The sequence below is a fragment of the Schistocerca cancellata genome, chromosome 5, assembly GCF_023864275.1.
Source record: "Schistocerca cancellata isolate TAMUIC-IGC-003103 chromosome 5, iqSchCanc2.1, whole genome shotgun sequence".
Taxonomy (NCBI): Eukaryota; Metazoa; Arthropoda; class Insecta; order Orthoptera; family Acrididae; genus Schistocerca; species Schistocerca cancellata.
This window is the reverse complement of record NC_064630.1, coordinates 155892884-155910052: the sequence shown is the minus strand read 5'-3', so window position 1 is coordinate 155910052 and position 17169 is coordinate 155892884. Positions and strand designations below refer to the sequence as shown.

Here is a 17169-nt window from a genome sequence, read left to right as displayed (position 1 = left end):
TTCAACCAAGTAACATATTTCACTTGATACCACATATGATCAATCATATTTGCATGACCAATGTTTTGTGTGAGTGATGTTTTCAGAGTCGATCCCAGTTGGTATGGAGGAGATTTCTTATTTCCGTATCTGTCACTTACACTTATGAGCCAATACATTATGACTACCTGCTTAGTAGGGAGTTGGTCCACCTTTCGAATGCAACACAGCAGCAATTCTGGAAATGCAGTGATACTGCATGGCATAGTTTCAACAAGCCCTTGCTAGGTTACCAGATGTACACGGCACCAGATATTTATGCACATGTCATGTAGTTGCTTTAAATTTTGGGCTGGTGATTTGTGAGTGCAAAGCTCGTGCCCTGTAGCAGCCCAGATGTGTTCCATAGTGTTCAGATCAGGCAAATCTGGTGGCCAAAACATCCACAGTACCATGCTCCTCAAGCAATTATAGCACAATTCTGGTCTTGTGACACAGACAGTTATTCGGCTAGAAGATGCTATTGGCACAAGGGAAGGCACCAAGCATGAAGGAATGCAGGTGGCTCACGTTACTGTTCATGTAGTTTTCTGTTGTTTTTGATTAATACCATAGGCCCCATGGAAGCCAGGTGAATGTCACCCATAGCATAATACTGCCCCCATCAACCTGCATCCAAGACATGGTGCCTGTTTCTAGCGGCCGCTCACCTTGATGTCAGCATATACTGACATGTCCATTGACCTGGTGTGACCCAGAAATGTGACTTATCTAACAAGATGACACAATTCTGTTGATCCACACTCCAATCTTGATGATCTTACGTCAATTACATTTGCAACTGATGATAGGTCAACATTGGAATACATAAGAGTCATTGCAGAGCTCCATGTTCAGTGGTGTAAAAACACTTATGCCTGCACCAACATTGTACTCCATCACCAGATCTGACACAGATTCTGCTTTCCAGAGTGGGCAAGCCTGTGATGTGGCATGGATACCCAACAAATTGTTGCCTAACTGTGGATTCATCATCCTTCAACCACCTTCCACAAATGCTCTTGTGAACAGTTGACCAGCTTCACCATTTCTGGAATGCTCATTCACAGACATTGGGCCACAATCTTCTGCCCCTTGTCAAAGTCACTTATGTCAGTGGACATCCCCATTTGCAGCCATTATTACTGCCAGTATGATTCCCCACTTGTTTCTGCTCCACTAGAATGATGTTCTGTTTATATAATTCCCTTATCATATACATGCCACAACACCATGAGATGGCACTCAATCCTATGTTAAGTAGCGATCATTATTTTTTGGCATATTAGTATATATCCACATATGTCATATCCTGCTCACTGACTGTTTGTATATACAAAACTCACGAACTGCAAGCAAAAACAAGTTTCAAATATTTCCTGGTTGCTTCATCATGCCCTATACCTAAGTAAGTTGTAGAATTATCAGAATATGAATTACAACAACTTTTAGTCATACTATGTGCTTTGACATGCCACAATTAAAAACAAATGGAATTAGCTGAGTTGTTCAAAAGCATGCCTAGATCAAGGCACAATATCCTTCATATGAATAAATAAAATACATTATCAATGGTGTTCTCTAATGTGAAGAGAATAGCTGATGCAATAAAAATGTAAATATATATGTTGTTTCGAAGCTGAGATCCTTTGAAGACAGACATCAACTAATACACTGCCCATAAGACTTAATTTTTCATTTAATTATATTATTTGAAACTTTACTATCATTTATTTGTCCCAAAGTGTAAGTGCACTGACCTTGTCCTTTAAATGCTCCACACTGCCTCTCACACTGTTCTTCTGATTGGAATCTGTTGGCATTTCCTCCACAACCACCATATGCAAATGATCCACATCTTCCAGAGCGCTCGTCATAATACCATGACACAATTGAGTCTTGACAGGGACCAGGATCTACTGGTGCACTGCAGATATCTGTACTTTCTATCTCATTCATCCTATCATCCTGGGTGGTTAGTAGCAAAGCACTCACATCAGGGGCAGAAGTTGTAAAGTGATACCTCTTACAGTACTGTTCACACTGCTGTTTGTCATCAAATTTATTTTTGTTGCCTTGGCATCCACCATAGTCAAATTCATAGCATGAATCAGTCACTCTATCATAATACCACTGAGGAATGCTTCCACTGCAGGGTCCAACAACCCTAGGAAGATTGCAAATATCTGCAAAAAGAAAAAAAATTTCATAGTCTATGTACATTTTTCTATAATGCCAATTTATTCAGCAAACATTTTCTGCAACAAGACCACAAATATACAGTTTAATTTTCTTTTTAAATAAAATTATAAGAAATGAAGATTTTGTTTTTATCGACTCTGAAGCACATTGATATTGCCTTATTTGCTTATATGTTGAGCAGCAATTGCAGCACTCTGAAGGAGATGATACATCCTGCTTATACATGAAGACTTTAATAATTTCTAATTAACTAACATGGGGCAGATGGAGGGAATATTTTGAAGAGTTGCTCAATGTAGGTGACAATGCGATCAGTAATGTTTCAGATTTTGAGGTAGAATGGGATACGAATGATGGAAATAGGATCACATTTGAGGAAGTGGAAAAAATGGTCAATAGATTGCAGTGCAATAAAGCGGCTGGGGTGGATGAAATTAAGTCGGAACTCATCAAATACAGTGGAATGTCAGGTCTTAAATGGCTACACAGGATAATTGAAATGGCCTGGGAGTCGGGACAGGTTCCATCAGACTGGACAAAAGCAGTAATCACACCAATCTTTAAACATGGAAACAGAAAAGATTGTAACAACTACAGAGGTATCTCTTTAATCAGCGTTGTGGGTAAAATCTTCGCAGGTATTGTTGAAAGGAAAGTGCAAGTATTAGTTGAGGACCAATTGGATGAAAATCAGTGTGGGATTAGGCCTCTTAGAGGTTGTCAGGACCAGATCTTTACTTACGGCAAATAATGGAGAAGTGTTATGAGTGGAACAGGGAATTGTATCTATGCTTTATAGATCTAGAAAAGGCATATGACCGGGTTCCTAGGAGGAAGTTATTGTTTGTTCTACAAGATTATGGAATAGGAGGCAAACTTTTGCAAGCAATTAAAGGTCTTTACATGGATAGTCAGGCAGCAGTTAGAGTTGACGGTAAATTGAGTTCATGGTTCAGAGTAGTTTCAGGGGTAAGACAAGGCTGCAACCTGTCTCCACTGTTGTTCATATTATTTATGGATCATATGTTGAAAAAAATAGACTGGCTGGGTGAGATTAAGATATGTGAACACAAAATAAGCAGTCTTGCATATGCGGATGACTTAGTTGTGATGGCAGATTCGATTGAAAGTTTGCAAAGTAATATTTCAGAGCTAGATCAGAAATGTAAGGACTATGGTATGAAGATTAGCATCTCCAAAACGAAAGTAATGTCAGTGGGAAAGAAATATAAACGGATTGAGTGCCAAATAGGAAGCACAAAGTTAGAACAGGTGGACGGTTTCAAGTACTTAGGATGCATATTCTCACAGGATGGCAACATAGTGAAAGAACTGGAAGCGAGGTGTAGCAAAGCTAATGCAGTGAGCGCTCAGCTACGATCTACTCTCTTCTGCAAGAAGGAAGTCAGTACCAAGACTAAGTTATCTGTGCACCGTTCAATCTTTCGACCAACTTTGTTGTATGGGAGCAAAAGCTGGGTGGATTCAGGTTACCTTATCAACAAGGTTGAGGTTACTGATATGAAAGTAGCTAGGATGATTGCAGGTACTAGTAGATGGGAACAATGGCAGGAGGGTGTACACAATGAGGAAATGAAAGAAAAACTGGGAAAGAACTCTATAGATGTAGCAGACAGGGCGAACAGGCTTAGATGGTGGGGTCATGTTACAAGCATGAGAGAAGCAAGGTTACACAAGAGACTCATGGATTCAGCAGTAGAGGGTAGGAGGAGTCGGGGCAGACCGAGGAGAAGGTACCTGGATTCGGTTAAGAATGATTTTGAAGTAATAGGTTTAACATCAGAAGAGGCACCAATGTTAGCACTGAATAGGGGATCATGGAGGAACTGTATAAGGGGGGCTATGCTCCAGACTGAACGCTGAAAGGCATAATCAGTCTTAAATGATGATGATGATGATGATGATGATGATGAACTAACATGGGGATGAAAAAAGTTTGTGATGTGGAACCTGAGGTGTAAAAGAGAGAATAAAGAGAAAGTGAAATATTGCAATCACACTTTATGGATAACTTTTTTATCTATTTGTGATTGCAAATTATACAGTGCTCCAAATCTTTGTAATTTCTTCACATTATTATTTCTCATTCTTGCTATGTTTACTGTTTTGCTCTCTTCTCACTTGGAATTCTAAATGACTTATCATACTGAGCAGAAGTCATATAAACCTAAATTTAATGGGATGTTTATTGGTCCCTGTAGATTTCCTGAAAATTCTAACAATCAGACGACTGCTGCAGTACATAGTTCGGACAATTTTGAACAGTCATGTTTTTAAGAGGCCATTGTTGTTCAAGCAACATGTGCACATGTCAAGGCTCAGAAGATGGGTGAAAAGGAGGAACAGTTGATACCAATTATAGTTTGTTGAAAAGCTGATTTTTCAGTGACAAAAGACAACTGAAATGATACGGCATGTGGGCAAGTCAGAACTGGATCAAACAAGCATTCATGATTGTGTAAAGGGACACCCTCCTCTAACATTACCTTTATTCAACAGAAGTAACTGATACCAAAAATATTTTCAAATCTTGTATGGGTTAATATTATCTCAGCTGTTTTCCTAAAGGAATTTCATATGATTTTGTTTATGATGTATTATATTTCAGGCTAAATTTTGCAGAAATAAAAACATATTGCATAGATTTTGTGTATGGTACATTTTAGCTCATACATTGCTGTGTATGAAATGTAGCTAACATATTAAATTGTATTTAAAGCTGAGAGCAGAGTGATATCTATTACCATTGGTTTTTATAGCTAAGGGACAGTTGCACACTGAATGGCCAGTATTTTGCCCATGTGCAACGTGAATCATGTGGACATCATATGTGTCGTATTTCATAAACAGTTCAAGATATCAAAACAAGGTTTTCTACTAATGATAGCACACAAGGAGGTGCATATTTTTTCATGTGATTAATGCTCGAACTTTTTTATCTATTGAGATATGGAAGTAACTATAGCTTTTTCAATGAAACAATGTACTTCTCTTAAGAGCATTTAATATCTCATCAAAAAAGAATACTGTGGCATTGTACATATTAATATTTGTGGTTTTCTATGTGGCCTACTTGGCTTTGATCGAAACCTGTTTTTTATTACGTCACAAGATGTTATCACTAAGTAACTACATGTTTTAATTATTTTGGTTTCCATCGGTACCTTTTGTTTATTTACAACCTTTAGAATGCTTTATATCTGCATGAAATGATGTCAGCTTTCCAGATAGTGTCTCAATCAATGCTATTAAAATGGTCTTTATACATGCCTGTCACCATCTTTATGATTTCTTCCTCTGTACAATCACAATGGTGTGCTATTTTTGTTGTTGTCAAAAATGAAGATGAAAACAGCAACACAAATAAGATCACAGCAGTAAATGCACACAGGCTGAATATTGGAAAGCTACTGAGCACTCATGGTGGAAATGCTGCTACCTGGCCACTCTACCTGGCCAATAAGTGCCTCACACATTAATACTTCCAGAGCACTCAGAGGGGCAGGGGAGGGGGAGGGGAGAGGGAGGGGGGGAAAGGTGGAGATGATGACAGCCTGTTGTAACATGTCGGGCATACGTATGCAGTGGCAAGTGAGTACGTGTATACACGTCTAGAGCAGCTGATGAAATGAATAACAGTGTGTGTAAATGCATCCAGAGCACCTGGGGATGTAGCAGTATTAAAACATATCTAGTGCAGTCAAGTAAAAATAGATTAGCCATGAAATGAAAAGGTTTTTTTTGACAATCAGCCTACAAAATTAACTTATCTGCACCTCCAGCTACATTTGGCATCCCATATGGTACATACACAAAAAAGAAAAGAAAGAGAAAGAGAGAGAGAAGGGGGGGAGGAGGGAGGGGGGAGAGAGAGAGAGAGAGGGAGAGGGAGAGAGAGAGAGAGAGAGAGAGAGAGAGAGATTGGGGGGGGGGGTGCGTGGGAATATTTGTAACACCCTTTCCCTCCCCTTTCCTCACACACACAGTAGCAACATGTAGACAATACGAGGGTGAGTCAAATGAAAACCATAAATTTGTAATAACAAATCGAAATTTCACGCCGTTATCCTGTAAGTTGGTAAGCGTGCTACAAACAGCATGCAGAATGGCCTGTAGGTGACAGAATAGTGCAGATGCACACATACCATCGTAGTATCAGTATAAAGATGGCCGCCCCACTTGCGACTTGCACTAGGAAAGAACAGCATTCTGTTATTCGGTTTTTGTCTAGTGAAGGTGTGAAACCTATTGGAATTTGTCGACAAATGAAGGTTCAGTACGGTGACGCATGTTTGCCACAGCAGCAAGTTTACGAATGGAGTAGGAAGTTCCAAAATGGTTGACTTCAGTGGAAGATGCTCCTCATCCAGGACAGGCACAACAAGTTGTGACTCCACAGAACATTGCAGCAGTTGAAGCCATAGTGAAGGAAAACTGCCGAGTGACACTGAATGACATTGCAGTATGTTTACAGATTAGTCATGGGTCAGCACACCACATTGTGCATGATGTGCTCCAGTTTCACAAAGTGTCTGCAAGATGGGTGCCACAGCAGCTGACTCCTGAAATGAGAGAACGACGTGTTGATGCTTGTGAAGAACTTCTTTGGTGCTTTGAATGAGAAGGTGGTGGCTTCCTTGCAAGAATCATTACTGGGGATGAAACCTGGGTTCACTTCCATCAACCGGAAACAAAGAGAGCGAGCAAGGAATGGCGCCATTCGTCATCACCAAAACCAAGGAAGTTTCGAAAAGAACCATCAACAGGAAAGGTTATGCTGACTCTCTTTTGTGACGAAAAAGGTGTCGTTTTGGAGCTTTACATGCCTAGAGGGACCACTGTCACCAGTGCATCATACACAGATCCCCTTAAAATATCATCTGCAGATTGCAATATAATAAACTGACTTGGATTGCTGTCAGCAGGTGTCCTTTTGCAACATGACAATGCAAGGCCCCACACTGCCCATACTACAGTTGCAACAATCACAGACCTGCATTTTGAGTGTCTTCCTCATCCATCATACTCACCAGACCTTGCCCCAAGTGATTTCCATATGTTTGGACCACTCAGAGACGCAATGGGAAGAAAGACGTCCCATTCTGATGAAGAGGTACGCCACGTGGTGCATGAGTGGTTGTGCGGACTACCAAAAGAATTTTTTTCTAAAGGAATTTATAGACTTTGTAAGTGCTGGAGGACTTCCATTGAGCATGGGGGAGATTATGTTGAAAAGTGATACAGTTTTGTACCACTTATACACAATAAACAATATTTAAAAAATATATTTAAGGTTTTCATTTGACTCACCCTCGTATAATGTAACAAAGGCATTTGCATGTAAAATGTAGTGTTTTTCATACAGGAACATTCAGTACTTTGTTTAACTATTGGTTAACCATAATATTTAAAGGAAGTAGACTAACTTGCAAGTACTGCAACAAATACTTTTAGAAATATAAAAAATAACTATTCCTAAATTCAGAACTGTTAGTTCCTTTCTATCCTTCTTTCCTACCTGATGTGAAACCAACAGTTCCTAAAGCTACATACAGATTTTTTTCTATTTATAAATATGTCCATTGGCAGTACTTGCAATATTGTCTGTTGAAGGTAAGTACTGACCAGCCATTCTGAATGCTTGTTAGTTTACATTTTTATTGGTGAATTTTTCTTTTTATAAAATATTAGTTGCTACTTTTTCAGTACATCTTCATTTTGGACAAATTAGAACCCTTATGAGGTAGTCTAACTTCCGTTACAGCCATTTTTCCTCACTGTATTGTGTTATTGAAAAATCTGGAAGTGCATTCTGAAATCATGCCTTATTATTATTGTTTCATCATGAGACCTGGAGGTTACTGAACAAGCATACATACAAAATTTCAGTTTCAAAGACACTGTATACATTCATGGAATACAAGCACAATATCCATATGGTGAAAGCCTTCTGCACATTGTTAAGGGGTTTATTCTTTACTAAGGCTCCTATTATCAGATAACCCTTTCCAAATTTGCTGAAACAGGTCTAACAGAAGAGGAGGTTGACCGATTCTTTCAGCAAATGGAGCTCCATGTAGGGTTGCCATAATACAAGGACGAAAATCAAGGACAAAATCTGGTGATTAAAAATATGTGGTAGAAACATGGACCGAAATGTTGTGCAAGTGACCATTGGTGTGCATTTCAGTTATTTTATACACACACACTCAGACACTGTACTGGAGGTTTCATTGTAAACCAGCTGTGGAAAACTGAAACAATCGAAAAGAATTGATTATTGCACTGCTTCCACAGTCTGTTCTGAAAATAGCAAAGCAATTCTGAAGTGACACGGAATATCAGCACAGGTTTCAATGACTATTGTCAAGTTTGAGGAGTTATGAAACACTTGATCGGTGGCCAGTGGCAAAAGTTGTGTAAAAAAATTCTTTTTACTTACTAACCACGTTTTTCATGGACATTTTCCTCTTCGTCCAGGACACCCATCTTCGAGCATAAAATCGTGGACGGTCCACGACGTATGGCAACCCTAGCTCCATCTTATCTTCATACGAAGTTCAAACAATGGAAAATCCAGGATGGAATAAAGACCATGTTATGAAAAGAAAAGATTGCTACTCGCTGTATAGAGGAGATATTGAATTGCAGACAGACACAAGAATAAGACTGCCATACCTGTTGTGCTCCTGACCAACAGACCTTTGTCTACTCTAGAAGAAGGCCTTTTGGCCAAAAGCTCATCATGTATGGCAGTCTTTTTGTTGTGTCTGAACTGCGACTCAACATCTCTTCTATAAGGTGAGTAGCAATCTTTCCTTTTCATACTATTGTATTCATAGTAAGTCTGTATGTATATAACTCAAGACATGGTTGACTAGTGACAAAACTATCAGAATGCACGAAACAGATGGTATTTGTACCACTTTTTTCCAATGTCATCTAGGGGAATACAGGGTGTGTACAAAATATCTGTACAACTACTAGGTCCTGCTATGCAAACAACAAAAAATGTTCATTATATAAGCCGTGAATACTCTCAATAAAAAAAAAAGGAAAGAAAAAACTTCTTATTTGGCAGATTTATTCACTTTACCACCAAATTCTTTTTCTTTTCTGTGCTTCCAGTTTAGTAAAAATATTTACAGCTACATCTGGTATGAAATTCTGTAATGCCATGAGAAAGAGAAACACATCTGGTTACAGTAGCTCTGCTCTTTTGTGTAGAATTTGTCATTATTTTAAAAATTACAATATAGTTATAAATATTTTAAAACATGTTTGGAGACTGTTTAAACAAGATTACCTTGTACATCACCACATTTCTCTTCACACTCCTGATGACTGGAGAAACGGTTGTCATTCCCTTCACAGCCTCCATACAGAAACTGTTTACACACACCATCCCGGCTATCATAAAACCACTTTGCCATACTCTCAGAGCAAGGCCCATGTTCATCAGGGAGGAAACAGCTTTCTGAAAAATTATATCATTTTTATAATTTACCACTAAGCGGCATCACCAAGTCAGGCATGCCATTAAGTGAAGTGTTGAAATCCTGGGAAACATCAATAACAAAAGGTGCAAAATGTGTCATTATTGGGGGAGGAAACGACATTTATAGAAACGAAAGTATCAATGCAAGAAGAGTACTGAGGGAAACTCTAGGGAAAGCTACTCATTCTGAAGTATAAATGCTAAGCATTCCTCAAAGACACGACTTGATGGTCGAGTCCTGCGTAAATAAAGAAATTACCAGAACAAATAGGATATTTAGGAAGATATGTAGCAGCTTCTCAAATGTGACTTTCATAAATGCAACAAGCTCACAAAGAGAGCATTTCACAAGGCATGGTTTACACAGAAACAACTGCGGAAAAACTATTCTGTGCAAATAAATTTTGGAAAAATTTGACAAACTACAAGGGCAGACACCGACACCCGTGATACTACCAATGAAGGAAGAGGCAGGAAAGTCTCCACTGTGCCATATAAAAGAAAAAGAAACAACCTCATCACCAACAGAAGCAGACCCACAAACGTCACCATGCCCGATAGAGGAAAAAGAAGCAACATCATCACCAACAGAAGAGGATCCACCACCCACACCCCCAAAAGAGGAACAGATAACGCAAATAACAGGAAAAGAAGTAAGGTCATCAGAGACCCGACAGATAAGATATGAGAGGGGAGAAAGAAAAAATAAACCTATCAGGGACCAGGACTTCCTATATAATGAAGCTGGAAACCGGCCAACCTACAAGAGGCTGTCATCGAAGGAAACTCACGATTTTCACTGGCCCAAGACCAGCAATGCCACAACATAGCAGACAATCTGAGAAGCACACCGGTATTAGAATGTAAAAACCAGATGTACCCGGAGACGACAAAACCAGGAGAAAATGAAGGGAGAAAAAACATGAAGATAATGTTATGGAATGTAGAAGGATTGAAAAACGCAGCATGCATAGCTCCAACAGACTTTCTCAAAGGTTATGACGTAGCAATATTCACAGAAACTTTTCTCTCAGATCATAGGCAACACCCGAAATTCTATAGCATAAATTTGCTGGCAAAGCAAGGAGAAAGGGGGCGACCCCAAGGGGAAATAACAGTCCTACTGAAACTGTGGATAACACTAATTATAGTGACAACAGAACTAAATCACTCCATTCTAATAGAAGTAAAACACTTCACAATATTAGCAACCTACTTCCAGCCAAGCGAATTGGCCATAGACATAATTGATGAACTGGGCCAACAAATAAGATGGAGCAAGAAAGACATCCCTTTACTTATCACAGGGAATCTAAACTGTCGGTTGGATGTACAGAATCACAAAACAAAATTAGTAATTGAATCACTACAAGAAGAAGGCCTCATCCTGCTAAACGACACAAACGTCCCTACGTACTTCTGCCATAATGGCATAAGTGCTATTGATATCGCCCTCATAAGAGGAAACATAAAAGGGGACATAAGCCCACTTTGGAATGCAAACCACACGCCTATAAGAAAACACATCCCGATGAACATATCCATACAAAGTGATTGGAAGGCAAGTGAGAACCAAGAGAAGAGACCGCTCTCGAGCAGACTGGATTCACGGAAAGTGGAAGAATACCACAACCAGATAGAACAAATTGAGTCCTTAATTGACAACTGAAATGTAGAGGAGACAGCGCTTGAACTGGAGAAACTCTTAAAACAAGCAACTACCCCCAGGAAAGTGAGAAGAGCTAAACCATGATTCGATCAAGAGTGTTATCTGCAAAGAAAAGAAGTACTCCAAGCTTTACACCGACTAAAAACGGACACAGATAATCACTCACTACTACACACATATGCTGAGAAAAGAAGATCCTACAAAACACTAACAAGGGAGAAGAGAATGGCACACAGCGAAGAAGAGGGAAGAAGACTAGCTGAAGAAGCCAGGAGAGACCCATTCATTGCAATCCGCCCCCAAAAGCAGGCACAGTCACACTATATAAGCATGGAAGAATGGACGAGACATTTCAAAGACATTCTCAACAAAGATGGTAGAGAAGGAGCACAGGTAGCAAGTCAAGAGCTCACACCGCAAGAGATACCAGGCTGGACCCCACTCACTCCAAATGAGGTCCGAAACATCATTGAATCAACAAAAAGGAAGAAAGCAGCAGGACCTGACATGCTTTACAACGAATACCTTAAAGACACAGCCCATCTGCTAGCACCAACCTGGACAAAACTTTATAAAAAATGCATTGAAACAGCAAAAATCCCAGGCCAGTGGAGAAAATCAATAGTAAGGGTAATGTACAAAGGGAAGGGCGACCCTAAGGACACAAACAAATACAGAGGAATAGCCTTGGAAAACAACCCTTTTAAGGCATTCACAAAACTAATCACAGGAAGAATAAGACACACTTTGGAAGACCACCTCCCTGAATCTCAATTCGGGTTCAGGGAAAAAAGATCCACTACCACAGCAGTGGAGCTGCTTTTAAAAAACATATGGGAAACCATCGATAAGAAGCAAAAATATTATGCTGTATTCTTAGCCTTTACAAAGGCCTTCGACCTCCTCGATCGATCATTAGTAAAAAGGATGCTCGACGCAACCCTGGGAAGAGACAGCGTCAGGACAAGGATCATAAACTCCATAAATGAATGGAATGAGATAAGGATCTTGGACAACCTCAACCTGTCTGAAACAATAAGGCAAACAAATGGAGAACTCCAAGGAGACCCACTAAGCCCGCTTCTGTTCATTCTGGCAGCAAAGGACATTATGGAAATCGCTCAAGATGAAGATGTCGAAGCATATGCCTACGCGGACGACATTGTGATAGACTCAAAAAGCTTAAAGAAACTACAGGAGACTATAGACGATGTGGAAAAATGATGCACAAAACACAAGTTAGTAATCAACACCGACAAGATGGAAATGATGGTATTCAAACGACAAGAATTGCACTACACAGAAAGCAAATATCTATCACAAAAGATTACAAATATCTAGGGATAACACTCCGGCCGTCCACAAAGTGCTTCACTAAACATACAACAGAGAAAGCGACACAAGCCATCAGAGTGATAAATGAAATAAGTTCCATCAGAACACTAAATCTAGACACAGCTATGGCACTCTTCAAATCAAAAATAATACCGATACTGGCTTATGGGATAGAAATCATATGAATACACCTAAATGAAAAGAACTTAGAAACATTGGAAAGAGTAAAAGCAACCTATATCAAAGGAGCATTAGGGGTAGCAAAAACCACAAGATCAAGGTTAGTCTACCTTCTCGACCGAGAATCTTTCCCAATAGAGGATCTAAGGACAAATTTCTTACTTCCCAACACATCAGCATCGGAGAACCTACTAAGATCACTACTCAAGAAAAGAGAGGAAGTACCAACGGATGGATCCGGGGCCATGATCGACCGCACTTGGACAGCAGCAAATTTTGAGATGAGACACGTACTTACAAGACTTGCAGTACACGGATTCCACCATGAAATTTGTGCAAATACAACATACCACAAACCGTCAAACCTTTGCAAGTGTACACTATGTGGACAGTCTTGTGAGAGACACCATACAGAAATATGCAACAAGAGGACCAGTTCAATTAGAGACTATGCAATAAATGGTTCAAATGATAATCTGTTATAATACCTGCACTGAATGTAATCTACTACTAAGAATTATGAAGACACTCAATACATCCTTGTAATTCACTCTCAAATGATTGTAATCTAATGTATAACTATAATGGCTATTTTGCTGCAATAAATTCTGACTGTGTCTCAAAGTTGTGCTGGGCAGTAGTTAATGATATGAGGAACACTGATTCAAAAACTAAAATTAATAATATAGAGTTAAGTATACATAATGATAATTTTTCTGATCCTTATATAGTTAGCAATATATTTAATAATTACTTTATAGATGCTATTGAAAATGATACTTGCATGAAACAAGTGAGGCAGTTTAAATATGATAAGGAAAAGGAACGGGACTCTTGCAAGCTACCTACAGTAACCACCAAGGACGTAACACAGCTGATTGACAGCCTAAAAAATAAAAGATCAGCTGGATGTGATGAATGTTTTCCTTTTCTACTGCAAAAAATGCAAGGGTGAGTTAGCCAGACCATTAGTCCATCTAATAAATTGTGTACTTGAAGAAGGTGTGTTTGCGAAGAAACTCAAACTTGCTATAGTTAAACCTTTACATAAAAAAGGGGAAAGAAAACAACCACAGAACTACAGACCAGTTGCCTTCACCTCAGTGTTTGGTAAATTAATTGAAAAAATAATGCTAGAAATCTTAATTGAGCACTATAATATGAATAGCTTAACAGGAGATTTCCAACACGGCTTTAGAAGTGGTCGGAGCACCATATCTGCAGCAATACAGTTTGTACACTGTCTGATGGAGAAAATAAATGACGGTTACGAAACGGCAGGGGTGTTTTTAGATCTTTCCAAAGTGTCAAGTAAACTTGCTTGTAATGGTGTCAGTGGGAAACTGTTGCTTTTAATAGAATCTTACCTTAAAGATAGACAATAATGCACAGAAGTTGTGTATGATAATGGAGAGGTAACCGAAAAAGAAGATCAAAGATAAGAAATATAAATTTTGGTGTGCCACAAGGCTCTATCTTGGGCCCCTTCTTGTTTATTTGCTACGAGAATGATTTCCCAAAAGTATTAGACACCAGTCATCGTATTACTATGTATGCTGATGACACCTCTGGGGTTTGCTGGGCACATAGTAATGATGACCTAAAATCAGTGGTACAGAATTTTGTTGAAAAAGCCCAAACACATTTTGAAAAAGAAAACCTGGGGGTCAATATTAACAAAACTAATTTAATTTATTTTAAGACAAGTGGCTCAAATAAAAATACTGTTGTAAATGAGGACATTCAGGAAAATACCTGTTCAGAACGTAAATTTCTGGGGATATATATAGATGACAGACTTTCGTGGACTCAGCAAATAGATCATGTCTGTGGTAAAATAACATCTAGTCTGTATTTACTAAGGAGATTCGTTCAATATTTAGATATTGAAGCAATAAAAATAGTGTATTTTGGGTTGATGTATCCCCATCTATCTTATGGAATTGTATTGTGGGGTGGGTGTAGCCAATACAATATAAGAAGGGTATTTGTATTGCAGAAAAGAGTAATAAGAACTATGGCAAAATTAAGACCCAGAACTTCACACAAAAACCTGTTTATTAAGTTTAATATTATGACTATCTATGCCGTATATATGTTTCAATCAATATTATTAGTGAAAAAGGACAAAAAAGTGACAAACAGGAATATGGAAATCCAGGATTACAATACAAGACACAAATCAGACTTTCATATGGCGAGCAGACAACTGAATCTAACAAATACCCCATTCGTTAAGGGAGAAATATTTTATAATTCTCTGCCAAACAACCTGAAACAGCTTTCTGGTAGAATTTTTAAAAATGAGTTAAAAAAATGGCTTATATTGAAGTGCCCATACAATATGGTGCTGACATGATTTGACCTCAGGAATGCTATGTTAAATATACTTAAATGATCTTTTACTTAATAGCATGTAATCTATTTATATTGTGTATCAATAATCTAAATGTAATTATTATAACATTGCCCATGCATGTTAAATACATGTTTCGAGCTGTAAGATAAATAAAAATCATTTAACATAATTTACCACTGCAGCACATAATAAAACTGTATGATAAACAGAAGATTCCTTTCTTTCTAAGACATTGTTTTCTTCTCAATTTCCTATAATAATAGTATTATTTACCTTTTCTGAATTCTGCAGCAGGTACAGAGGTAAGAATCCGCTTCTCACAACGATTTTCACAATCCTGTAGTGTCAGAAAATTGTTTTCATTTCCTCCACACCCATTGTAATAAAACGACCTGCAGCGCACCTCATAAGAGTCATAATACCACCGTTCAGTATAATTGTAGCATTGACCACCAACAACAGGTTTAAGAGTACAGATGTCTTGCTCTGTTGATACAAAGGAAATTAATTAAAACTAATCCACAAACCTTGTGATACAAAAGGTCTTCAACTAAAAGTTCATGAGTGTTTAATGTGCTCCTTAACTAGAGAAAGTCATCATCACAGAACTATCAAATAACCTTCCTTCCCATGGTTTTCATTTAATAAACGATTTACAAATAAGTAAATAAATCAATAAATTAGTAGGAAAGAAGGAAGATTAAAATTTAACATGCCTTCAACAGTGATTGAAGTAATTTGAGACACAGCAAAAAGTCTGAATGTTTCAAGGATGGGAAAGGAAATTGGCTGTGCCCTTTCAAAGAAGCCATTCTGACATTTTTCTGGAGCACTTTAGAGAATTCATGGAAAATCTAAATCTGGATGGCCAGACACAGATTTGGACAGTCATGCTTCTGAATGAAGAAAATAATCTTCAATACACATTTTCAATTTTTTTTTTTCCACACAGCTCACTTTCAAATAAATGTAATCCCCACATGCACCTGTTCATGGATTTTGGAAAACAGTTTCCAGCACAGTTACTAACATGGTGTGACAAAAAGAACTCAACTCACCAACAGTGCTAACTAAAGCAGAGCCAACAGAAATAAATAGCACCTAAGACCAACCACCTTCCTTCTGAAAACTTACGACTGTTCTATTACTGTTTTGTACTACTACTACTACTACTACTACTACCCTGTTGCAGTTACTTCCTTTTTTTGCCACTGTTGAGTTTTTCCTGTTAATTCTGAATATTTTTATTTATCCAGCATGGACTTACAGAGTTATATTACAACAATGATAATATACAGGGCTATTACAAATGATTGAAGCGATTTCATAAATTCACTGTAGCTCCATTCATTGACATATGGTCACGACACACTACAGATACGTAGAAAAACTCAAAGTTTTGTTCAGCTGAAGCCGCACTTCAGGTTTCTGCCGCCAGAGCACTCGAGAGCGCAGTGAGACAAAATGACGACAGGAGCCAAGAAAGCGTATGTTGTGCTTGAAATGCACTCACATCAGTCAGTCATAACAGTGCAATGACACTTCAGGATGAAGTTCAACAAAGATCCACCGACTGCTAACTCCATTCGGCGATGGTATGCACAGTTTAAAGCTTCTGGATGCCTCTGTAAGGGGAAATCAACTGGTCAGCCTGCAGTGAGCGAAGAAACGGTTGAACGCGTGCGGGCAAGTTTCACGTGTAGCCCGCGGAAGTCGACGAATAAAGCAAGCAGGGAGCTAAACGTACCACAGCAGACGGTTTGGAAAATCTTACGGAAAAGGCTAAAGCAGAAGCCTTACCGTTTACAATTGCTACAAGCCCTGACACCCGATGACACAGTCAAACGCTTTGAATTTTCGGCGCGGTTGCAACAGCTCATGGAAGAG

The 17169-nt window shown here is 38.7% G+C and overlaps 1 protein-coding gene across 1 annotated transcript in view; it reads right to left on the bottom strand.

The window, feature by feature from the left end:
* Positions 1 to 17169, bottom strand: part of LOC126188956 (papilin) — a 260366-nt gene that overhangs the window by 85939 nt on the left and 157258 nt on the right. The window contains exons 25-27 of the mRNA XM_049930714.1: positions 15556 to 15768; positions 9548 to 9718; positions 1779 to 2204 (exon numbers count right to left, since the gene is read on the bottom strand). Coding sequence (XP_049786671.1) covers positions 1779 to 2204; positions 9548 to 9718; positions 15556 to 15768 — 810 coding nt within the window. The remainder of the gene's footprint in view (positions 1 to 1778; positions 2205 to 9547; positions 9719 to 15555; positions 15769 to 17169) is intronic.